Genomic DNA, 26438 nt, shown 5'->3' with positions numbered 1-26438 from the left:
AGAGGTGAATTCCTGGTCTGTGCTAATTCATCTTTTTGGACCTGATTCTCCACTGCTTTTCTCCCCACATGGCCATTTACACTTGTGCAAAGTGAGTGTATAACACTACCACACCAGAATGTAATGCCTCCAATATACCGAATGTAGATTCCACAATATTCCACTAGCAATGAATCTGCGCCTTGGGATTCTGTTCCTTGGAACAGTAAACTAAGGTCCATTGTTTTCTGTGAGGGTTTTCAACATTTAAAGTTTAATCTTGGGATGACAAGCTGAATTCTTCTGGTTTATCCTGAAATTTAGATATTGTTGAAACAGTGCTTAAAATATCTAGCTGTTATGTCCAACACAGAATCCTATTTACACTTATTCAGTTCAATAAAACAATATTCATTTACTCTTATTCTTGTTACATTTTAACTGAATTAGTAGCAAAAAAATTGTAGGGAAGATAGTGCACTCACCTCATTTGACCTAAAACTCCTTCCCTGCATTCCATGCTTCCAGAAAGCTAAAACACTGTCTTGTAGGCAAACTAGAAGGAAAAGAACACTTGAGCTAATTATGGTGACAACCCCAATTTATTCTCGCAAGGCAAAGAATATTTATTACCTTCCTATCATGGCAATTTTACATTCTGTCTGTAGATATTTTATAATTACATCAATTCCCTCACAAAAGATCCCAAAATGTTTCACCAGAATGACTTAACCCATCTCAAACTGGTCAAAAAAGGGTTTTTTTTTTAAACTGTTAGTTAATATGAACCCTGTGTTACTTGTAAAATATTAATTCTCTCCAAGAGTTTAAATATTTAGAAAATGTGCAAGATTTCCAGGTACATAAGCATTGGAACTTTACAAAAACTTGCATTCTACCTTTTCCTCCCAAATTCAAGAGAACAGCTGAAAATAGTCTACAACTAAAACCTTTTTCTTTTTACCCTCCTCTTCCATGCCCATCCCCCTCCCCTCATTTTCTCTGTCTTAAAAAAAGGCAGTTATATCATAGGTCCCAACTGCCTTTTAAATTAAATTAAATTCTAATTACAGAAGCAGCAAAGTGCTAGCTTTTTCAAAAGAGTTGTATAAATCTACTAGGTTATAGTATGTTAAGGATTTAAAATTCATTTTCAAGAGACAGAATGACTCTCTTTTTTACCCTAACAGCCAGTCAGTGCTCACTGGCAGAAGGCCACTATAGTGTAACTCATATCAGGCCTGACACACTCACTAATCCCAACACACTGTGGTAATATGTATCCAAAAGGTATCTTGTAAGATATCATATGTAAACTGGTAAATTGCCAGTCATGAATATCACTCTGCAATGTATGCACTGGTTGTGTATAAAGAATTGAGTGTGTGCTGGAACTATGTTCTTAAAATGTGTTTTGGAGGCAGTGTATAAATCAAGCCTGTCAGACAAAGGAATGTGGATTCCCTTGTCTGACTGGCTTGATTACAGGCATCGGACAATAAAAGTACATTTACATATACGGTAAACAAAGCAATCACGCTAACATGCAGCTTAGAAAGCACTCCAGAGACAGAGTGTGCAAATCCAGGAAGTCTTCATGGTTCTGGAAGCAAAGACAATGGACTCTAAGTAATATAAGGGGAGCAAAAAGGCACTTCGGGCCCGTCTACACTTAAAATGCTACCAGGGTAGACACTACCTATGCCAACACCAGCAAAGGTAATCCACATCCCTGAGACCCCTGACCCCAGATGTAGTTAAACCAACCTAAATTTTCTAGTGTAGAACAGGCCTTATTTATCAATCATTTAAGGGACAAAACAGGCCAGAGCTCTTGGAATCTGTGAAAGGTGTATCCTTGAACAACATGGGGGTTGAAGTCTCTGGGAACTGACTATAAGCAACAGAAATTGCCTGAGACCAAGATTGTAATCTGTTAAGATTCTAATACTAGAAAGTGTGTTTTATTTTGTTTGTAACCATACCTTTCTTTTTTCCTCTTGCTTAGTATCACTTACATCTGTTCTTTATTAATATATTTATTCTTGTTTTATTACAAAACCATCCCAGTGCTGTATATTAAACTAAAGTGAGAGTCTTCAGCTAACCTAACAGGCGGGGTGGGTCTCTAAGCCTGGGCTCCAGTCTGAGCCTGAGCATCTTCAGTACCTTTTTAGCTCTGCAGCCTGAACCCCATGTCCTGAGTCAATTGACCCAGGCTCTGGGAGTCTGTGCCATGGGTTTTCTATTGCAGTGTAGACATATCCATAGAGCCTTGAGGAGTTTGCCTCTGAGTAGAAAGACAGGTGTGGCAGGAAGCTGACATCCGGTCTAATCTCTAGCAAAGCTCACTCTTGCTGAAGCTGAGAGATAACACAGTGGCTTGTAGAGTTCTGAGTGTCATGAACAGAATGCCACAATAATGTGAAGTGCATTTTCAGTTCCCAAGAGTGGGAATGAAGTGTGTAAAATAAGTGCACCCATTATGAGAGTTGACAATTTTGAATTCTTCTATCTATTGTGGAACAAATTCTACGTGACTCTCCTTGATTAAATTCTGCTGGAACCTGATGGAACTGACTAAGTATAAGAGAGACTGATGGTAGCATTATTGCCAGGCAACATATCATGCACATGTCACCATATAGACCAAAATGATTTGTGGCAGACATGGCATAATATGCGGTCTCAAATAAAAATCCCCAGAAATCTTCCAAGGGGTACACATTTCATCTGTGTGTTACCAGAGTAGGCTTTTGGTAGAAACTGTGGGGAAAAAATGGTACAGTGCTTTCATGAACCCCGTTTAGGAACAGAAAGGGGAGAGGATGATGCAGAGAAGTGAGGAAGTTGCACTAATCCACTATGACATAACCATACTAATAGTATCTAGGTTTTATATAGCGCCTTTCATCCATAGATCTCATTGCACTTTACATAGGAGAGTATCATTATCCCCATTAAAGAGGAGTTAACTGAGGCACAAAGCAGGGAAGTGACTTTCCCGAGGTCACCAAGAATCCTGATCTCCTGAGTCCCAGTCCAGTACACTAGCCCACACTGCTTCCAACTAAGGAGTTAAATTTATTTTCATGAGAAAAGTTAGCAAGGAATTTTAGTTCACACTTCGTGCATTTGCAGTGTTGAGTCTGAAGTAAACAAATGAACTGCATGCATAAATGAAAAGAACGAATTAGTAACAGGAATAATTCACAACGAGTTTGAGTGGCCTGAGTACAGACCTTTCTGTAGAAACAGAGGTCATAACATTACCAGACCATTTAGCCTAATCGGAGGGAATTCTGAGGACACTCTTCCATTCTGGTCCCTCTTTTGGAAGCCTATCAATCCACTAAATGCTCAACCCAGCTTATCACCACACAATAAAACATAGGAATCGATACATTTTATGTCAGCAAAGTCTTGAAAATTACTATCTTTAGCGTCCGGTGCCAAATTAAACGAGCTACACCAAGTTGAGTCCAAAACCACACTCACCTATTGATTCAATCTGGAAATCAAACGTGAGCTCTGATGACAGTTTTCGGCTAGATTTTAATCTGCCTTGTAGATTTACTATTTTTATACAGCCTAGAGAATAAACAAGAGGTGTCACTTAGCCATTCCTCTCAAACAAGTGACCTAATTTGAATATGTATATTTGGTTCATAACTGAAACTTACAATCCAGACACACTAAAATGGTATCTCTTTCCAGCTGTGTTAAATGTACAACGCTCGCCTGTGTAGTGTCTATAACAAAAATAATAACAGTTAATTTATATACAACACAAATTACCATCAAATTTGAATGTGGAGATTCTGAAGTTCAAAAGAATTTAAGGTACTGTTGTATATTCAACTACAGAAAGATTTTCTAACCAGTGAAATTTCTCTTCTCTTAAAAAGACATGTCCACTTACCCAACTTGTTGGCTGTGATGGAGGCAAATGAACCTGTAATATTAAAGTATTAATATTACAAAGCAAACTTATGTTTAAGTTGCTGTCCACCGTCACCTCTGTCTTTCAGTATTTCTGCTTTCCATAAAATATACGTGTTTCAGATTATTTCCTTCAGATGTGTTGGTTTGCATTTTTCCAACTGGAATCCTGTTCTAATTTTTCTGCCATTGTTTCAAAATCTTGCTAGCACTTTTGGACTTGTTCTCAGTCCTTGCTACTGTTTGCAATTTCTCCTTCATCTTCACATTGTATAAGCTATTTACAAATTGTTAATGAAGACCGTTCGAACAAAGGAGTGAGACAGTAACCTTTCTTCCACATTAGAGCTGCAGCTGTCTCCATCACAGCTAATGGGGGAGATCTGACCCACAAGCTCAGATCAGTGGACATGCCAACTCAAAAGAGAAAATACAATCTCTTTTAGCAAGATATGACAAAAAGCAACTCTTGCTAATCTGGTATCTATACTACAGCATTCTAGGAACCTTTCATACAACCAAGAGAGAAACTAATTCTCATATTTAATAGAAACTGAAATTAAAACATTACATAAAATACTAAAACCAGCTCTTAATTAAGAACATTTTAACCCCATAAAAAAAAAAAGAAGTCAAATCCTGCATAAGATTAAAAAAAAACAAAACAAAAAAAACTCCACATATGGGGCAGTAGAAATGTGCTCACTGAGGCAGTCTCTTGACCTGGATACTTTTGAGTTCAAATGTGAGGTTTAGATTTTTATCAGAACCTTTACAGCACTCTGGATCTGGCATCTGAACTAAAGTGGTGAAAAACTGGTCTTAGAATATTTCTGCCATTTCTATCCCCTCAGCCTGGCTCCCTGACTCACGACTGGATTCTGGGATTGGGGCCCATTATTTTAAGGTATTATTAATAACTGGCAATACTGAGCTCCTATATAGTTGAGAAGTACAATACACAGAGGAATTGTACTCTGATCACAAAGGATTACTCCCGTTTTTGTATTAACACTCCATCTGCAAGAGTCATCAAAGCAACTGTCCCTTCAGCTAGGTGAGCTGTGACTTCCCCTCCAGTGAACTGCAGTCACCCTTAAAACAGCTGGAGGAATCACTACAGTGAGTCAAGACATTACCCTCCTCCCCACAAAGCTGAACAGACAGGCCTCTGTGAGGCCTGTAGTACATCCCTGCACATGAGTTAAACCACTAATGATTCAGCCTAGACCAAGGGCTTGTCCACACTTACCTGAGGATCCACGTTGTGGCGATCAATGCATCGGCAGTTGATTTAGTGCATCTAGTGAAGACCCGCTAAATCAACTGCCGATCGCTCTCCTGTCAACTCCTGTACTCCACCTGATTGAGAAGAGTAACAGGAGTCAACAGGAGAGTGTCTCCCGTCGACGTCGTGTAGTATGGACCCCGTGGTGAGTAGATCTAAGCTACGTCGATTTGAGTTACACTATTCACATAACTCAAATGGCGTAGCTTAGATCGACTTTTCCCTTTAGTGTAGAAAAGGCCCAAAGAGTTTAAAACAGTAATATCATCTGTGTAAAATCAAATTAAATGGTGGAAAGAAATGTACAGTACAATGTATGTGAGTATTTTCATGGGCAATTTTTCTAGTTATGGTATAGAGAGCAAAAGAGTACCAGTTCAACAATATTAAAATCTATTCTTTCATATTTCAAAAGATTTTTTCATCTAAAGCATTCTCACATCTGATGAAAAAGGGGGAAAACACACAACAGTGCATAACAGCCTTTTGTGGCAACAAGCCTGGGATGACACCATAACCAGAACCCACTGTGGTTCTGTCTTTGGTGTCAGTGTAGGAGGAGGCTGGGAACTTCATTTTCTCTTTCCTGCCTTTGCCCCCTTGATTATGAGAGAAGACTCCTCACTCTGTCTTCCTCTCTAATTTTTTGGACAAAGAACTCCATTCTCAGTCTTCTACCCAGGTAGGGAACATGGCAGGCTGAGAGGCTGCTGTTTTTCTTGGTGCCTGTCAGGCACTGGGTGCTCTTACTTGAGAGTGTAGAGAGCAGCACTGAGAGCTACTGAAAATGTAATACATACCATCCTCCCTGTGACTTATCTGCCAGAACCAGAGGGATGGGGAGAAAGAAATTAAGAGAGCTACCTCTTCACCACCACCTCCAGGGTGTGTGTTCTTTGCCATTTCATAGGAATTGAGCTGGCTCTGCCTAAGACCACACACAGTGAAGCAGTATGTCACATGGGAGTCTCACTCACATGCCATCAGGCATAATTGTCTCTGGAGAAAAATGCACTTTCAGAGACAATAATTTAGCCTGTCAGTCACAAGAAGGTGTATGCATTTTCTGACTCATGATTATCACACAAATGGAGCAAAGACAATCACTTCAAAACATTTCCAAACAAATGCCAAATATATAAAATAATAACCATTTGGTGCAAGCTATTTATGACCACCACATACTGTACACTTTTCTCTCCTCTCAGAGAGTGTTTTTGACTTCTCAATGTCCTGTCAACAGAGGACAGGAGAGAGAGATTTAACCACGTGGTTTAAAGCACTAACAATATAATAAAGGAAAGAAGACCTGCCAACAATACAGATGCACCAGAAGGACATACAAATGACTAAAAAAGAATTCTAACGAGGATAGATGCAGTAATTCAGAGCAGTGTTAAACTGTCCAAGTTAAAAAACAGAGAGTATTAAGAAGGGAATAAAGATTTTACATTTACAGAGACATATCACTGATGCAGACAATACTGAAATAAGACTGAATACAAAGGGTACATTTTAAAGAGTTACTTTTCAGTGTTCTACTTTCAATGACTATATTAGGAGCTACATGTACCTATGTACCAATCTGAAAATGGAACTCAAAGTTCACACACACAAGTATTACAGTATTAACTGGCCAGACACTGCACCACTACCACTGATAACAGTCATTTATGTAGTTGTACTTCTATTTACAGCAGAAGTTTTTCAGATATTCTTTTAAGAAGCAAGAAAATCAGCAGAAATCTTTCTAGTGAAAACAGCATTTTTTAGTGAGCGCCACAGAATCGAATCAGTGAGGTTTGTGCAAAAGTACTGGGGGGTGGCTAAAGCCCTGAGACAGAGCTACTTACTGATTCTGCATTGTGGGACTGGGACCGGGACTCGCACTGGGACCAGGCTCACGATGGCAACTGGTTTTCAAGAGGGTGGGGCGCAATCCAGAAAGGCTGTCTCTCCACCACCCAATTTTCATCTTAAGAGTTTCTGCTGCTGCTTCCGTGCACTAGCTCCTCATCCAAATGGCACTCATGCCAGCCATGAGGATCAAAAATAAGGGGTGGCTTCTGGATGCAGAGTACAGGGCACACATGCCTTCCCTCCTCCCAATATTCATGGAAAGAGGGAGGGGTAAGTACTTCCGTCTCAGCAACAGCAAGGTAACTGCCATGCTGAAACACGCTCTCTGCATTTGGCCCACATCATCTCATACCAACTGCCCAAGAGGAAGACAATCAGCCTGAAATTCCATTAAAATCCATTAAAAACACTATGTCAAGAGAACACTGAAGTTGCAAAGTGAAGCGCACAATTCAAGGAAGGCCTAACTTCTGGAAACACAAGCAACTTTTATTCTGTCCCCTGTGTGTTCCACTCAAACATTCAAAAAAAAATTCACTCAGTCAAAAATTTTCGCCTGGAAGGTGAACATCAGAGTGTGTTATGGACAACTGGGAGACCACTTTACGTGGAAAACCCAGTGTAACTAATTATGGGACATTCCATGGAAACTATGGAACCTAGCTGTTACTGGTGCTCTAATTATAATAAAGTAAGATAGCAAATAATGTTGGGAATCCAATCATAATGCACAAACCTGTTTCTGTAAACCATGAAGAGGTAGAATTTGGGTTGACAGTCTCAAACTTCACCACCTGGTTGAAGTCTCTCCCTCGACTGACACCAACACAAACTAAGGGGAATTCTTGTTCAGGTACTACCAGCATTTCAAACAATCTCAGTGGACAAGGTACAGGGAAATCTATGTGCTAGATTAAGAAACAAAAAACTGTTAGATAAAGGCAAACAAGTTAAAAAGCAAACAATTTAGTACACATCATGATTAGTCATTTAAACAGCATGGTAAGTTGGATAAAGTAGTTTTACCATTCATAGTTAGTCCACTTATGTAACATCAAGCTTGTTTCCTAAAATCATACTACTTGGCAGATGCAGGAAAATCTGATTTATGAAGATTTAGGTTCTTCATGCAGATTTTGTTAATATCCAGAATCTGAACTTTCACTATCATTTTTCTTATGGCTGCTTGCAAGAGAGCCCAGATCCTCTGAGTGACATCACTAGTTGGGGAGGTTTAAAAAGTTTGTTTCCCCAGCTGACCAGACTGTGGGTGCTGCCTGTCCAAGAAACATGAAGCATTGTGGCCTCTGTCCTGCAGATGTCAGCTGGGAACAACAACTATTTGATTTTGGAGCACCCAAAGAGTCACGCAGTCCAAAACAAATGAGTCATCTTCTCCCTTTACGTTTGGCGTAAGTGAGAACTATCAATGTTCTCCCCTCAATTCTCCCAAGGCTCTGCCCATTGATTAGCCAGAGCATTCTTACTGTGCAACTATAAGACAACATTTACAGATAGAAATAATCAACCTTTAGACTGGATATGTGCAGGGGAAAAGGTTCAAATAATGTTTAGTTAGCATCTAGCAAATGTTTGGGACATTTTAAACTGGTATTTTTCAAATGATATAAAATGAATTTCATTTTTCAAAATGAGTTAAGCAGAAATGAACAGAAAATCATATAGGAACATAAATTATTTACATTTTAGTTACTCAACTAATTTTTTTCAAGATAAAAGCATCTGAAAATCAACGTTTTGTATTAAGAGGTTGAGTCCTAAAGAGAAGGTAGTTCCTGCTTGTGGACATCTTATTGTAATGTTTACCTTAATTAACATGAACTTCTGCATCAGTTCAACCCATTCTAATAAGACTATGCTAGACTGTAGTGCTCCGCAAAGGTATTTGTGGCCTGTGTAAGGATTCCTCACTGCCAAGAAAGAAAAGGTAAAGTATGTTAGTAACACATTTTACTTAGTATAAACATTTCACATCTAATTTAACACAGCCTTTGCAATTCTGAAAGTGTCAGATCTGAAAAGGGACTCTGAAAAGTCAGTTTTCAAACTACATACAACCCTTAGATTTTTGGCTCCTAGGAATCTCTTAAGGGTTTGGAAAAAACAGCATATAGTAGGTGCTATCACAAACATCATAATAAAACCATACTTTATATACCTAGCTTGTTTTAATACAGCTGATTGAAGGTTTTTGACTGATAAACAGGACTTAATACTTTAGGGCTGCCTACAGGCTATTTTTTAATTATCTTGAGGAACCTCCTCTAGTGTTAAGATTTTGAAGAAAGGTGCCAATTATAATGGCTGTTCTTATGACAGTGGCACCTCTCCAACATGAACTGAACAGAGGCCAGCAATTTACCAGTCATTACCAACTGATAGGTGCTCAGTAGGCTTTCAGTCATTGGTGTCCTAGACCAGGTTCTAGCAAGTGATAGGAAATGAAAGGCTCCATACATCCACTGTCAATTCTTTAAACTGCCCAAGAAGCTGAATTTTAATGACAAAGTTGGCCTAAAAATGTAACACTCAGTATATTTTGCACCCAGTACCTAAAATTCAATTAACACATTACTTAATTTTATACCTTGACCCTGAAATGAAAATAGGAAGGATATCAGTCATCATCATTTTCATTAAAAACTGCTCTTCTTATAGCTTTTATCACTACTCAATTAAAAAATATTTATAAAAAAGAAGGTGGGCTGCTAGGCACTGAAAAGTCAGGAAATGCTTAAAATTGCATGCACTGCCTGAACTCTGCAAATTCACTATATTAGAGGCTAATTACATGATCACATTATTAAATAATCAACAATATGATTAGAGCTGTACAAGACATGAAATGATAAAGTCTCTGCCCCAAAGAACTTACAATCTAAGGGTCTGATTCAAAGCCAACTGAGGTGATCTTGGGCTAGATTTACAAAGGCATTTAAGGGCCCAAAGACACAGAAAGGTGCAGTTTACAGAACTGACTTTCAATGTGGATGAAATGCACTAGGACCACCCTCTCCTCTCTTGAAGTTCCACTAAGGGCCTATTTGCATCTTTAGGCACCTAAAAATACCTTTATAAATCTGGTCCCTTGTGCAACATCCCAGTTAACCCATCTGTAAAATGGGGACAATGATACTTGCCTGACAGTTAAAGTAAGGTTCAACTCAGTAATACAAATTGTGAAGTGTACATAATTACTAACACCAGTAAGTGGAAAAGATGAGACTAGAATTCAGTCCCTTTTTGACTGCCACTTCAGTGCTGCTTCCGCTAGGACAAAGGGTACAGCACTCGTGTCCCATCACAGGCTCTATTCCTACCACATGGGAGATTCTCTAGGGTCTAGTAATATTTAGATGCTTAGTAATTCATTTGGTGGTGATAAAGCTCTTTCAGCACGGCCACATGCTAGCTATCTGCTGTATTGTGCATGCACCCTTCTGACAAACTAGGCCAGGTTACCATGACCACCACAAGATTACAGTGCAGCATGCTAACACCTTCACTGTTCAGCACTGGAAGAAAAATCTTGTAAAATGTATCAGGCTGAACGTTACATTTATATTCATGAGGAGCCTATAGAATTTCATATCTACTCTGATTTTTTTCCCCCTACTATTCTTCTGCCAGCAGGTCAGAAACTACACCTTTCAGCAGTTCAGCAGATTGTTTTTTAACATTATATTGAGGCCTCAATCAGGTCAAGGCCCGTTCATGCTAAGCACTGTACAAACATATAGTAAATGACAGTCCCTACCCTAAAGAGTTTACAATCTAAATGACAAGACAAACAGGTAGATGAGAGAAACAAGTGATTACTTATATCAGAGAATTTGAAAATGTTACATCCTGTGTTCTATATAACAGGGACCTAGGTGTTGCAGTTAGTGATTCGAGAAGACCCCATCCCACCTCCACGCTCTACAGCTTGTGTGGAGAGCTCATGCAGCAAATAATTTTCCTGCCTTTTATGCACATTTATTGAACAGTAACATTTCACTGTTTGTATCTCTCTTATACAGCAGTGTTGACTCCGTGGTTGGTGCACTAGACCCTTACTGTACTTTTGTATGGTACTATTTTTAGAGAACCAATGCTGCTCTTGTAGATCTTTCTAGCAAGAATTTAAAACGAACTACACAGTATCAGTCAATAATAATACTAACTATGGTGGGCTCACAATGGCCAGTATTAGAAGTCATGGTCCACAGCCTGATGCTTCCTGTATGTCACTCCCCCGGAGAGACTGAGGTTTCTCAAGAAACCGGACATGTATTCTGCTGTTCTGAATTTGTTGTGAAATGTGATTAATTATGAGGGGAAAAAAAGAGGAAGTTTTCACTTCCTATAAATGTGAGGGCTAATCTGGTTGAGTTTACTACCTGTAGATGTCTACAGCTTCTTTCTGATGACAGGAGAAACGTGACAGCCTAATATTCTTCTCTCCTTTTGTTCCTCCCCAGGTAGTGACCCGTTACAAATATCTCAACACTGTAGCCGTTTATTCCTCTTACTGACATTTTCACTGTACATCTTTACTTACCAACACAACACTTCTGACACCATTTGGTTTCTGGAATTTTTGTAGACACTGCAAACTTCCTAAAGGATATAAATACAGAATTATTAATTCAATAAAACAAACAATCAATCTGCTTCTTATAAAGACTGTTAATAAGGATGACCCCTCAGAAGGAGTAATTTGAAAGACAGGAGGAGGAGCAGGAAAGGCCTGAGTTAAGGAAGTCAACAGAGGATAAGATAATCAATAAGCATGTGATCGAGAGTTCCAAAGGTGACTGACAGGTCGAGAAGGAGAATGCAGTATTCCAAGTTGTTCCAGGAAGAGGTTTATTAGAGGCATTGTCAAGGACTGCTTCAGTGGAGTTCACATTGCAGAAACGGATTGGAGATCATGACTTCCATACATTGTAGGGCTCTGCTACTAAATGCTGTGTCAACTAAGTCCCAAATCAAGCATATAATGTTTTGCAGATTTATGTACTGATGCTCATGTAGCTGTTTTGAATTTTTCTTTGCTTTCCATTTTTTCTGCTGGTGCATGAACTTTTCTCTGAAGAGAATTTTGCTTTAATTTTACATCAATTTTTATATTGCACTCATCATCATGGTATTCAAGAACCTCTTGAAGAACGTGCTTTGAGATCTGGTGGAAATAATTTATCCTGCTATTTACGTACTTTAGATATGCAACTAGTAATCTTCTTGGCTACCGTGTCCTTCTGATGCCTGTCACGCAAAAGGAAGAAAGCAGCAGAGAGAAATGTGGAATATCTAAATGCTTCTGTCCTGCCTATGTATGTTTTGCTTGCCCTTTGCACTTTCAGGTTGTTTAACATTTTCCTTGGGATGTGATGGGACTTGGCAGGAAATCTCCTGGCCCTCCAGAGTGTGTATGAGATGTCATCTCAGGCTTGATGTATTTTGGAATTTTCATAGCAACCCTGACCTTGTGAAATTTACAGTATTGGTCCTCTGCTGATTGTGTCCCCAACTCACATAGCCTGCTGGCCAAAGTTACAGTATGGGGCAGGAACAGACAAACTGCATAGGGATATACAGTGTAATGGTTTGAAAGGTGGCTATGCTAAATCTTCTAAGACCATATTTCGGTTCCAAGGCGATCACAGTGTCTGATGGGTGTAACACAGCTATGCATGCAGATGATTGCACAGAGGCCTTTCCTGCATCATGTAATGAATAAAGCTACGGCTGTTAGTTGTACCTCCAGGTAGCTAAGAATCAGGCCCACTGATAAGATAGTTCTTTAGGAAGTTATTTATTGTGAAGTGTTCTGGTGATTCATTCTGCCTTCTATGCACTGAATGTTGACTCCACACTGAATCCTCAGGTTTCTTACTGTTACCATTTCCCTCTGATGCTAGCAAAATTAATTACATGTCTAGAACACTTCTATTTTCAAGTATTTTCTTTGGAGCAGCAAGGGTACTAAGGCTCATGGAGGACAAAATAGTCCTATAGCCTCTGCTATAGCAGATTTGGTGCAGTCAGCAAGTTATCTGGTACTGAGTCTGACATCCAGACTATTTTTAAGGATCTGTCTCCTATGGCTTGGGTGGCAACAAATATAATATTACTTCGGATCTCTCGTATTTCGTATGATCCTTGGTGATAAATATATTTGGTGAAACTGCATACAGAACTTGCTGTGGACACACCTCAGGTAATATGTCCATAGCCTCCAGCGCCCCATGTTCTCATTCTGAATAAATATTTCCCTACCCTCATTCTCTGGGCTGATCAGAACAGTTTATTTTAGGCTTCAATCTCTCCTCTGGTTCTTAGATAAACATGCTTGAGCCTAACCCTGGAATCTGGTTTACAACAGAGGCAACCAGAACTTCCCTCAAGGAACAAGCAGTCTGACTTGTTCTCAGTAACTCAAGAATAATTCAAGTGAAGTAAAATGGAATTGTGAGATCAGATTCAAACACAGTCTATCCCAAGAAGAAAGCGAAATGTGTACAATTGGAGTTTTCCTTTCAGAGTGTATATTCTCATCTTGATTCTTGTGAATTTAAGTGCCTGAACTCTAATTAAGGCTAGTAGAAGTTATTCATGGAGATGAGACTATAAATTCCAAAAACTTCAAATTATTAGGGGTCCCCATTCAGGAGAGGGTCCTGGACTCTCAGAAACAAGATCTTCTACAGAATATTGCTAGTACATTTGATTAATATATATTTACCTGGGGAGTATTCTGTCAGGCAGCTTGTGTGTTGGAATAGATACAGGCAGCTTTTGCATTTGCCTTGCATAATCAAAGAGCCCTGGTAAATTATGGGAATAAAGCTGAGAAGCTTTACCTGGAAATTAAAAATCAGAATAAAGCTTAATACACAAAATTTACGATTCTCAGGCATTTACATTAAAAACAGTTGAAAGACTTACCAGATATTGATAATAAGCAATTGTTCATTACATACAACCACGTACATCTTCGGGGAAATAGCTGATAAAGAAAAACAAACAAAATTTACTGAACACAAAATGTTGTGTAGTACAATAAATCAATTTATAAGTTAGTATCTGGACAGGCAATACAACAATTAACGTTGCTATGATTTCTATAGCAGAAATTGGCCTTAGATATGTTAAACATAGTATTTTCACAGATTTTAGAGTTAATACACAGGATAAAGTCATAATACATACAACCTTTATATTACACACACACAAATGTATTGTATATGCATACTTTTAGTATGCTTTATAACTCACCCCTAACTCAGAGTTAAGGTTGACCTAAACTTTTTATATTTTATATTTAAATCTCAAAATACACATCAGATTTAGCATGCAATACTCCTCTACTAGTTCAAAGAAAGAGTACCAAATGGGGTAACACCCAGTAAATGCATAGTCATTAAAATATAACAACATTTCTTTTAAGACTGACATGCCAAATCCTTTGAACCTATATATTAAGGTTGGGGGCTGAGAGAACCTTCCATTTCTGTGTGGTAACGCATTTTGCCTCAATAATTAAACAAACTGACTTCTGGTGTACCAGAAAGAAGACCTACCCCCACAAAAAAAACCCATGATAGCTAAAGCAAATCTGTTTTTGCAATCCTAAAGATCCAAATACTCTTACTGACCTCTAACGGGTGGCCTGCCCGTTAAGGGCCAGGAAACCTGGGACTAGTCAACCTCATTCTATCAGCCCCATCTATGGCATAATTAAGTATTCCAAGCCTAAGGAGGCAGGGCCAATAGGGGTCAGGTGACTGCCTGATAATCACCTGGACCTCATAAAAGGGCTGAGAGCACTCAGTTAGGGAAATGAAGGGAGGAGCAAGGGGGGCTCTTGTGGAAGGCCCTGACATAGGGTCTGGAGGACTCCAGGGAAGTAGCCTGGGATTCAGCCCCCTATCCCAGAGCAGAGAAAGACACCAGTAGCCCAGAGGCTGTGAGAGGGACTCAAAAGAAGCAGCCTGAGTGTCAGTGCTCTATCCCAGAGTGGAGAGGCATAAGGGAAGCCCAGAAGACAGGGAGAAGAGGAGCCCAGAAGACAGGGAGAAGAGGAGCCCAAGTGGGATGAAAACGTTTGTTTGTTTGGACTTTTGCTACCCTGGAAGGGGATTGAACCCAGAGAGTGACCTTGCTGAAGGGCTGAGTTGTGTGAATCTCTGGGAGAGACAAAACCTGGGTCAGGGGAAATTCAAGCAGGGACTACCTGCAGCACAATGCTCAGTCAGAAGGGGATGCTAATGGGCAGGCACACCCTACGAGACCTTCCAAAATCCCAGACACAGCCCCTTTACATCCATCTGCTTCCAAAACACGAGCTTCATTTTCAGTAGAGGTCTAACAAATTCATTTTCAATACATCAAGAAACAGGCCCAATGCCTCATCTGGAAATACTGAAAATATTTTATGACACACCCTTCCTCCCCAGTGTCTGTAGAGTGATGGTGATTGATCTAAAGATATTACCCTAGAAGAGTTGCCAGATTCTTCTCAGGGTATTTTAAATAAGGCTGTCTATTAGCACCTGGAAAGTTATGTATTTATGATCTCTGTTTTGTCCATTGGAGTAATGGCAAAGTATAATCAGAGAGGTTAGCTTTTCTTTATCTTTTGCCTCAAATTTCTAGTCAGTAAGGCAAATGAAAGATCAGCTTTACTTTAGTTCAGTTCACAAGTAGTTTTATTAATTTTCTATAATCGTGTAAGTATATTCTCCATTGTGACTCTGTGCTTGGTTTTAAGTGTTAGACAAACACCGAGTTGTAGGTAGTATAGAAACCAAATGAAAATTTGCACCTGGAAAAATATCAGCCTGAAAGGTGAAAGTGTGACAAGGTTATAAGTAACTGAAAGCGACTCTTTAGAACTGAAACAGGTAACCTTAAGTGCAGCTCCAGCATGTATAGATGCATTTAAGCAAAGGAGATATTTTATGTTATGCAACACTAACCTTAATTGCTGAAAAATGACAAGGACTATATTTTCAAAAATTCAGAACAAACATACCTGTTCCATTGATGTTTCATGAAGTTCATTGAGATTCAGGGTGTAAATACCTTCCTCTGCACCAAATATCAAGTACTGATCTGTAAAGGGAGAGGGAAATTAAAATTAACAAATCTGGAGTTAAGGAAAGTTAAAATTATATGAACATGGAGCTGGTTTAGCAAAGCAGTGTTTCACTATGAGTAACAGAGGCACTCAAATTCATCAAAAGCAAGCAATCTACTTTGTTTAAGTTTCCTTATATCAGGAAATAGTAGGAAGCAGCAGTAGCTTAAATTTAAAAAAACAAAAGAAGCAGAAGGATTCCTCTTATTTTAGTTCAAAATACTGGCCATAAGAATTACTGCTGGAAGAACCTATATGAACAATATAATTTATATAAGTTCCTGCTATAAAGATGACGCTTAACTCACATTAATATACATTACTTAACACTTCTATAAGTCTTTCTGCAGGACCCATAACCGCTTCATAGGGTGTTTATCAAGGATGGTACTGACTGACATGTTATATCAGCTCTTCTTTGGGGGCCCCATCTGTTTCTGCAAAAATTAAGATAATTTCACATCTATCCCTCATGGTTACAAAGGCAACCTTCTAAATGTTGGCCACCACAGCATTTTCCTTCTGAGTTTCCAAGCAAGACAGAGTTAAAACCATTGGTTGCTGAGAAGTTGGAATGCTCTCATCTAAATGAAGTGTCAACTCCAAAGACTGCTTTTGATCACTTAAATTTCAGAAAAGCATTTTGTTGCTGGTCATTTTAGTAGTAGCAGCTTGCTACAATTTCAGGCAAAACTTGAGTCCCATATCACCAATTCGCCCCTCCCCTACAGTCTGACCCCTGTAGCATAGATCACTTCATCCCACACTGAAATATATTTACCTATGATGGGAATGGTGGCAGCCTCTCTCTCTGCCCACAACAGATTTGAGAAGTTAAGTGAACAATAATATATCTAACAAAACTACAGGGGGAACTGAGGAAGTCAGGATGTGGCTGTTATCCCCAGTGTCCTGGTCAAACAGCATTACCTCCTAACCTGGGATTTTTGATTCCCAGAAGCAGAGTGTGTTTTACACTTCAACCAAAAGAAGAATACATGTACCTCACTTTCATCTGCATGGTAAACTTATTTTATCAAGTACTGATAAACTAAAAAGTTGCAATCTATATCACATACCTTAAAAGTAAAGGGAATTTACTTTTTTTTTTAAATCAATAGTTGGCTTGTGTTTAAGCAATCCAATAAAGAGAAAATTCCTATATACACAAGTGACACTTCTATAAATAATTCTCTTGATATCTAAACTGGATAGATTATGTTCTTAAAACCTTCAGGAGAGAATAAATAGGATGAAAATACATAATGTACTACCTCTTGTATCTGGATTAATCCATGATGTTGCACAATGAATTTTTAATGGGCACCCATTGAAAACCTTTGAAAAGCAAGCACCCATCTGTGAAAGTAAAATATAAGTCATTTAGAACAGTGAATTTGATACTTTACATCAACAGGTATTAGGAAAAATTCTAATTATGTATTTCAAATGGCACCGTTTTTGCCTAATTGAAGGGGTAAAAGCGTTCGGGACCAGTTTATTTAATTCTTCTATTGGAGTACTTTCATCCCCAAAAAACATTCCAGAGAAAGGGAAGCTTTTGCCAGTTCTGGTAACTGATTACAATAATGTCTACTCATTGCAGCATGAGAGGAAACTGAAAAAGGTTCTGTGTGAAATATGGGAGTATGATAAAAATCACAGTAGTCCCAAGAGTGTCCTCTTATTTCTGAAATATTTTACAAATTTGAAATATCATCAGTTGTTGCATAAACTCCATCCTGGTACCTAAGCAGCAAGGAAATTGAAGTTAAACTTTTGTTTTAAAATGCATTTGTTTGCGATATTTACGTCTTCACAAAGTGGAACCCTTTTAGAGTGAAGATTTTTATCCCCACACAAATCTTGATAAACTGAGTTTTACCATAAAATGAGAATCTTCCACAGCATAATACTCTCTCCTCTCCACCCCCTGCAGTTGAAAGTAGTTCTGAAAGCCATAGGTATGTCAAAAAGCCTTTAATAAGGTCATGTCTTCATTCCCAGCCAGCAGCAGCTGAAGGAAGAATAGAAACCAGGGGTTCCTCCTTTCCATTCCCACAACCATACGGTGGCAGTTCATCCTCTCTTACTAAGTAAGAGCAGAACGTGGATAATTCCTTTTCAGTACAGCATCTAGTACTGACCTGGTGGGATTCAATTAAGTTGGAGAAGTAAAATTCAACTTAATGTGTTTTTCTAATGGTTTCTTGCTTTCTTGGTTATGGAACAGTTTTTGATTGAATGGTAAGACAATTTTAATTGATTTCTCCAATCCCTCAAATCTCCTATTTCTTTGAATGAAAAAAAAAAAATCCTACAAAACTGCAGAGAGTCGAAGCTACGAAGCAAAAAACCAGCCCAGCTTCATTCAATCCACAGTAATTCCAGGATGCAGTAAATAGCAATAAGTATAAATCACTGCATCCTTTGAGGACTTTAAGACTCACCAAAATTATACCAGCATGTATGCGTGTTAAAAATCTCTACTCCCTGAGAATTATCCCCCTGCCAAACAGCAACTTTCTACCTCCAACAACTTCAGTGCTACAGCCGTTTGAGATGCAAATATTTATAATGGGAAAAGTGTTTTCTTCATTGTTCAATCCAGTTAAAACCAAGCCTGGAAATTCTGAACCCAAATGTTGGAAGTTTCAGAAATTAAGCAATTAAAAGTGGAGTTCACAGCACAAACTGTTATGCAATGTTACCTATGTCACTGCAGCACAACACAGGGACAAAAGACCACCTCTTCACCCAGGAGAGGAGCATGAGCAGCACCTTGCTGCAGTGCTGCTTGTGAGAACATGTTCCACCTTTCCATTGCTGGATAGCAGGAAGGTTCTCAGAGCTAAGACACTGATAGGCAACCTAGCCTCCTTCAATTTCTAAAGCATGAAAGTCTTGGGATGAGATAGCTGAAGTAGACTTCTTGACCGAAATCTGACACCTGAGTCTGAGCCTGGGCAGCAGTGTGGCAGGCATGCCTATGAGCATATGCTTTCACTTTTTTTAAGAGCCGTTGTCTTCAGTACTGCCTCCTTGCCATTCCTAGAAATGGACCGCAATCACTGAATCGCTAACAGACCGGCATGGGGTAAGTAGAGGGATGAGAGCACACTGAGGTTGTATGCTCCCTGGTGGCATTGAACAGACCATAGGTATGCCAAGACTGAAGGGTTTCCATTCTTACCCTTGCAAAGGGTGTCAAATACCCGAGGGTATAATCTGCCTGGCCCTACTGGCTGACTTTTTGCTATCTCTGCCATACCAGAAAGCAGTCCTAAAGGCGAAAAGCAGCTGGTACCCTTGAATCCAGATTAGTCCAAAAGTTAAAGTCTACGCTGGCTGCAACCCAGACTTTTAATACTCAAAACTAGATTTTGGAAAAGCGAGAAGGCAATCTGCAGTGCCCAAGGCACAACTTGAGGAGAATACAAAAAGCTTACCTGTACTTACCTGAAAATGTCCTTTCTTCAAGTAATAAAGTCCACAGATCCACTTCTGGGGTCCTACAGTTTAAAAGCAGAACCCAGACCTATCAATCACTGGCAGAAGGGAAATGCCTTGCTCTTTGAAGCTTCTTCCAGTTGAAACTAACTTCCACAGCCAGAAAAACACCATTCTAATTTCCAAAATTACAGATTGTGTTGACTATACTTTGAAGAAAAAGCACACAACTTTTCCTACTGCAGAGTATGAGGATAATTTACTTTAATGAAAAGCCGGAATTTTTGGATTTTAATTTCCATACATATTCTGGATGATCCATTTGTCCCCAGGGTAGACTTGATCTGTGGACCTTATTACGTGAAAAAAGAAAACTTTTAGATAAGCACAGATACATTTTCCTATTCATCATGCTAAACTGAGAGCTCTGTTACAATGGGATTTTCAAAGCAGCACGCTTTCAGGGGTCAGAAGCAGAATTATCCTTTAAATATGGACATCCAAAATGAGGATGTAGAGAAGACTTCTGTTAAAAAAAAGGGGGGGGAGGGGCTAAACACTGATGACCAACATGTAAAATTTGGGGAATTTATGTATTGATGGATATGGATGCCAACAAATCTCACTACACTGAACAGTGATGCTTGGCAAAAGGAAAAATGAGTTTATTTAGGAAATTAATGCTATGATAGTGAGGACCACTTTTCTGAATTAAAATAAAATCCTGGCTATCACCCAAGAAAGCTCCCATCTTCAAAAGTTCACCTGATTGGAGATAACTGTTATAAGAAAGGTTATTTTAATATATAGGAAGTATGACACCTCCAGCTGCAATTCAAGTGGGATGTAAGGTTCAAAATAAGGTTCCAAAGTTGCGCTCTATGACCTTGTAAGGCTGGAATCATGGTAGCTGTCCTAACGTCACACTTAATATCAGTATTTGTATAAAACTTCCTTTTCTTGAACATGCTGTGATCATAGTACAGAGTTTTCTTTGTTAATCTGTCAGGATGGACTTAGTAAAGATGATCAGAAAAACCAATGCTAATTTCAATTTATTTCTTCTTTGGGAGTTTGTCCCTGTAATACTGCGTGCGTGGGATGGGGGAGACTGGGCTCAGACATTGCTCCAAAAATATTTGAAGTGGCTAGTGATCTCCTTGCTTTTAAAGATGTTGGGCGTATTGTCTTCTCTCTTCAACAGGGGCCCCTTCTGGGTTTCTCTGGGAAAGTAACTGAGCTTCAAGAACAGACGCTACCCCTTTCTGCTGTATGGGCTCCACATGGGCCAGATAGGTTTGTATTTCCCCTGGAGGCTCCAGCCTGGGAGGCCTGTTACGGAGGTGTTAATAGGGGCAGAGAGCTGGGCCTGAAGGCCCCTTACTGCACTCTCCTGCACTGGCAGCATCTGTGCAATGCCCAGTGCCCTTTATTCACAGTGCAAGGGGTCACAATGAAGGGCCAGCAGCTGAACTCTGCAGTCAGGAGTGGGGGTCTTCGTGGGGTTTCTAGGGTGTGATTTTTCATTTGGTGCACTGTCTTTCTGGTGTTGCTTCCCTCATGGAGATGGAAACAAGTAGCCGCTTGTCCTCAAAGCCAACTACAACAATCCTGCCTAGGGGAGAGTGGCTGAGGCAATCCCACTCAGACTGGGCTGTGAGGGGGAACTGTACCTGCTCACAGAACTGGCCAAGCCCCCCCAATGTGACACTCGAAAGGGGGGTGAAGCAGAAGACAAAGACCCTTCCTTTTGCCTTTCTCAGCCTAGCTCTCTCCCTGAAGCTTGCAGGACACCAACAGTTGCCAACACCTCAGAAGGGGAACCAGAGCTGAGGGGACAATTTCCCCAAAAATCTAATGCAGCCACAGGACATGGCTGAGAATTACAGACACACATTGTTGGACCACACTGACAGTCTGGAATTTGAAGTCAAAGGTTGAAATTTTTTCTCAAAAAAGCTCTGCAGCGAGGAGGTCTGGGTGAGCCACCTGCTGCTGCCAAGACAGATAAAACTGGACAGGAGATGGGGCAGAAAGGTCTGGTGCTGACCCCAAGCTGCGAACGGTCTGAAGTACCCATTGTGACGTGTTTGTGAACCTTAACACAACAAATAACCTGTTTTAAAGAAGGAGACAACTAAGGTAGGGAAAATCCCTGCCAATGCATAATTCCTGTCAGACGCAGACAGCTACCACCTCCAAGAAGCAAGGCTAGTCCAAATGGGAGTAGCTTTGTAGCACAAATTATTGATTTCTAGAGCCAATTTAGTAACTTGAGTTACTTCCTGTGAATCTACCTTAGTGAGATATGGTCAATACATCTGAAAGGTTGAGAGCTCTGAAGCAATCCTGACCGTTTGAGAAGGGGATTACAGTGCCTAGAGAGATGTGAAGGTTTTGGAGATCAAGAATTTTTGTCTTAAACAATGCTGCTCCTTTGGAATGAATAAGTACCAGGAATAAAACCATCTGCATCTATATGGTTCTAATAGCAGTTTTATCATCTTAGCTGCAGAAGGGTGGTGACTGTGTCTGTCAAGACTTACTCATGAGACAGACCCCTTCAAAGAGATGAGGAAGGGAATTAGAGGTAAAGCATTTCATCAAAAGAGAGGACACAGTTCTTTCCCACAATTTACAAGGCCCATTAAATCCGGTGTTTTAGACTATTATGCAGAAAGTAGGACAAAACTAGCCCTAAAGGGGAAGAAAAGTGAAACAGTATTTGACAGATTTGTTGCTTCACTCTGCAATTGGCTCTCAGAATTCCTACTAGAAACCAACACATTATTTGGGCTCATTATTGCTTGAATTCTTTAAAATCAGGATTGGGTGTTGTTCTAAAAACTACGTTGCAGGTCTTGATGCAGGGATTAATGAGTGAAATCCTAGGACAGGTAATATGCAGGGAAGTTGGACTGGAAGATCACAATTGTCCTCTCTTGCCTTAAGAATCAATGAATCCCATCTCAGTTTTGAATCCCGGATTTGAAATGGTATACATTTTAATTCTAGTAGTTTATGAGATATCGGCTACTAGAATCCTATTGGAAAAGACTGCTGTTAAAATGCTTGGCTGATGAATGTATAAAACCTTTCAGGTCTAGTACAATTAGTTTATGGCCTTGGCGCAGAAAGAAAAGTGCTCTCTCTGTGCATGCGTGCGTGCACACACACAAAAATCATCACTCACATTTTTATTTCAAGAACTTTCTTAAAACTCAATCTGTTTTGAAACACAAATCTTAAACGATAGATATTGTTCATATTGGCTTTCAAATATTTTATTTTAAAAAAATCATTGTGACATCTAAACCAGTTGTTCAATTAGACTTTTTAAAAAAAAGACAGAACTTCACTGAATATTCAAATTTGATTTTTTTTTATTTAATACAAAAACATTTCTATACTGTATTCAAAATTAGTTTGGATGGTCCAGTATTATATACTTACATGCACTTTAGGTGTGGGTGGAAGGCCATTACTAATTGGTTTCTAGAAAAAAATATCAAACTTAGATTATTCTTTTAATAGCTATACACATTTCACTAAAAACAAAATTAGTGTACAGATTAAACATTAAAATATCTTTGCTGAACTGTCAGACATAGTGCATAATTAACTTACTAACTGTGAGTACAACTATATTAGATGAAACCGACAAGCCAATATTTATTCATATATCTGCATAAAAGACACCCACCAGCGGCAAACTCCATGCAACTTGTTAAACACAATAAATATAGACATGCTGTACATTTTCAAATTTAACACTGCACTCATTTAATGAGATGCACTAAATAAGTACAGGAATACCACAGTTTTTACAGAATTTGGTTTGTGAACTTGCTAACCTTCCTTGTCCGTTGATGCTGCCAACTCCCCCCCCACCCCACAGAGGAATTACTGTTCTAGTGAAATTCATCTATTATGATTCCTTAATATCCCATAACTTAACTTCTACATAATTTATTACATAATAAAATTTTCAACTAGAGATGTGAAAGAACACTAGAGAGTCATCATTCATTATTCCAAAGCTTATATAAGCTGTAGTATTATAATTAGCTGTTCAACATTCCAAACAGTTGCTTAATGTAAACCCTGCTTTATTAAAATTATGTTTCAGCACTCCACACATTGTTTATTCTATACCAAACCATTTCATAAGCATCAAGAATACTTATCTCTGCATTGAAAGAAATATTTCAACAGACAATTATCTCCTTTTTAAAACTGTAAGCTGCTTCAACTACAAAACTTGAAAGGAACACAGTCAGCTGTAAGTCTAGATGATTTCAAAAGATGAGTTACAAGTGGTTTCAGGAGCTATACTTATCCGATCTCCCCCCCCCCCCCCAATATTTATGCTTTTAAAATCACATTTTAACTCTTTAAAATATGTTCTCTCCCCATCCCTCACTATTCTGATAACTCCTCTCCTCCCCCCACTCTCACAAAAAACTGACTAATGGCAACGTTTTCCAGAAGCAGCCCCTGATTTTAGGGCACAAATTGAGACATCTTGAACGTGCCTTTCAGAGATGCTGAACACTCATCTCCCATTAGCTTCACCTGGAGTCAGTACTGGGTCCTGAGCCAGTTTGAAAATCAAGCCCAAGGTTTCAAGCTGGGATGCAGAAACTGACACACCCCCAAATCAGCGGCCACTTCTGAAAATTTTGATCTAAATGACTACACAGGAGAAATAATGAAATTGACTATTACACACCAAAAGCTGTCAAAATGCACCACCACAGCAAACTAAAAAAAGTATTTTTCCGCCCAGACAGAGCAGTAGAATTAATATAACAGGCAAATCCTGGGTCCATTTGTCTAAAAATCCTCAGAAAATACAGGAAATCACAGAAAATCTGTGACAGTTGACAACTAGTCTGCTGTAGGGGCTCAAAGGGGTCTCAATAAGCTGTAGTCCAAACCACACAGGACTTAAGTCAAAACTAACAGAGTTAAACCTGAGAGCAAACAGGATGCTAAGAGAACTATACATGTCACTGATGTAAAAGGTGTGCATATACAGTATTTTAATTTGAATGGTATATTTATGAACAGCTAAATACATTGTGTTACTGAGTTCTTGTGGGACATCAGTTTTGTAGTTTGTAATTAAGATTTTATTCTGTAGGCTTGAGAGCCTCAGAAGTTCATTAATTGCTAAGGGGTAAAATCACACTGTTATAGATAGAAGCTTTCAAAATGGAATTCGGTCCAAGTATGCCAAAATACATGAAGGCACACAACTTTAAAATCATATTGTTTAAACAATTTTTAAAAAACTTTTGTTTCTAACATCACTCTAGATTTTTGTCTTCATTACTGTTACCTCAAGTTATAATTCGAGTCCTGTCCACATACAAACACCCTTAACTCAGGTGTGGTGGTGATTTTAACCGGAGCTGGCAGGCCCACCCAGGAATATAGAATAAAGCTGGAGTTAACACAACTCATCAGCTGCTAACAAAACCACTCTGCAGCATGGACAGAGATTAGCTCTACTTGCATACTGCGAGTCCTCCAATGCCTTCCTGCAATTCCTCCCCTGGGTCCAGAAAGGACAGACAAGTTCTTCCACAATTCGCTGGGAAACCATTAACACAGCAAAGAACCTTGCAAATTTCCCCAGAACAAGTAATTGCAGGGCCAGTATGGACATAGCATCTACTGTGTTATTTTTCACTGTGGCCACTCTCACTCGAGCTAGGCTACTGTGCATGCGAGGAGTAAATTGAGTACTGATAACCTGAGTAAACTCTGCTGTGAAGACAAACCCTTAGGACTAAAAATTTAGGACTAAAAATCTGTCCGCAACAATAAAAAAAACCTTAAGTGCTCCAGCTCACCCTCCATCCTGATTCCTCACAGTTAACTCCTGCATATCTCCACATTCTCTCCCCACCTACTGTTGCATCCTTCCTGTCACTCTTTCAGTTCCTTCTTCAACTCCATCCCCAGTATGGCCAAGTCAGCTTCCCCACCGTAAAATGCCTTCTCTGCTGGATCTGGGGCTGCCACTTCTCTTGTGCTGAATAACTGCTGGTACTGAAGTGTCATATATTATCAGTTTAGCCTCAGTAAACAGACACTTTGATTTTAACCTTTTCCCCACAAGATCCATTTTATTTACTGTAGAAGTGGCTTGATTATATCCCTGTTAAGAACACTTCTCTTCATGGTGAAGCAGCAGTTAAACTGCAATCCAAAACTAACTAGTCTGGGGAGAAAAATGCTATGACTGTATATGACCTTAATTGGGCAATATGATCCGCAATAGCCCCCACAAACTGCAGAGGATTTATGCAGATATTTCTTCTTAACTCTAGTACAGTTTATATATAGCCCTAGATGTATCCAGCCCTGGATGTTGAATAACTAATGGAAATTACTCAAGGCAATCCTTGGCACATTGATAGGAAGACAGAATTAAGGATTTGCATTTATTCAGAAACCCATATCTGCTATGCTGCAATGAAATCTGCTTCTAGCAGGCAGCCTTTCAGAAAGTACAACAGAACCTTGCTAATCCACATCATTTTATAATCCACACAAAAAACTCCCCATCTCGCAGCAAAGATGTTATACCAGACCGTGTTGCAGTGAAACGTTAAATTCCTAAAATTATTTTTACACGTTCAATATCAAATAATTAAAGCCTAAACTGCAATTATCAATCTAAATTAAACTACATTTTGCATTACATTTTCCTTGGGTTCCCAATTTTTTTTTGTTTTCATACCCACTAGTCAGTAAAAT

The 26438-nt window shown here is 39.2% G+C and overlaps 1 protein-coding gene across 4 annotated transcripts in view; it reads right to left on the bottom strand.

The window, feature by feature from the left end:
* MAP4K3 (mitogen-activated protein kinase kinase kinase kinase 3) overlaps positions 1 to 26438 on the bottom strand; it is a 134894-nt gene that overhangs the window by 12525 nt on the left and 95931 nt on the right. For 2 of the 4 annotated variants that reach the window (XM_048842403.2, XM_048842405.2), the window contains 12 exons: positions 23121 to 23162; positions 17492 to 17576; positions 16113 to 16192; positions 14024 to 14084; positions 13821 to 13938; positions 11634 to 11692; positions 8897 to 9000; positions 7806 to 7977; positions 3902 to 3934; positions 3663 to 3731; positions 3478 to 3570; positions 465 to 535 (listed from right to left, as the gene is read on the bottom strand). In XM_048842403.2, the coding sequence (XP_048698360.2) occupies positions 465 to 535; positions 3478 to 3570; positions 3663 to 3731; positions 3902 to 3934; positions 7806 to 7977; positions 8897 to 9000; positions 11634 to 11692; positions 13821 to 13938; positions 14024 to 14084; positions 16113 to 16192; positions 17492 to 17576; positions 23121 to 23162 (987 nt within the window). The remainder of the gene's footprint in view (positions 1 to 464; positions 536 to 3477; positions 3571 to 3662; positions 3732 to 3901; positions 3935 to 7805; positions 7978 to 8896; positions 9001 to 11633; positions 11693 to 13820; positions 13939 to 14023; positions 14085 to 16112; positions 16193 to 17491; positions 17577 to 23120; positions 23163 to 26438) is intronic. The other 2 variants (XM_048842404.2, XM_048842407.2) reach the window with 1 other exon arrangement.

The sequence above is a fragment of the Caretta caretta genome, chromosome 3 (assembly GCF_965140235.1).
Source record: "Caretta caretta isolate rCarCar2 chromosome 3, rCarCar1.hap1, whole genome shotgun sequence".
Lineage (NCBI taxonomy): Eukaryota > Metazoa > Chordata > Testudines > Cheloniidae > Caretta > Caretta caretta.
The sequence above is the reverse complement of the archived record's forward strand: the minus strand, read 5'-3'. Positions and strand labels throughout refer to the sequence as shown.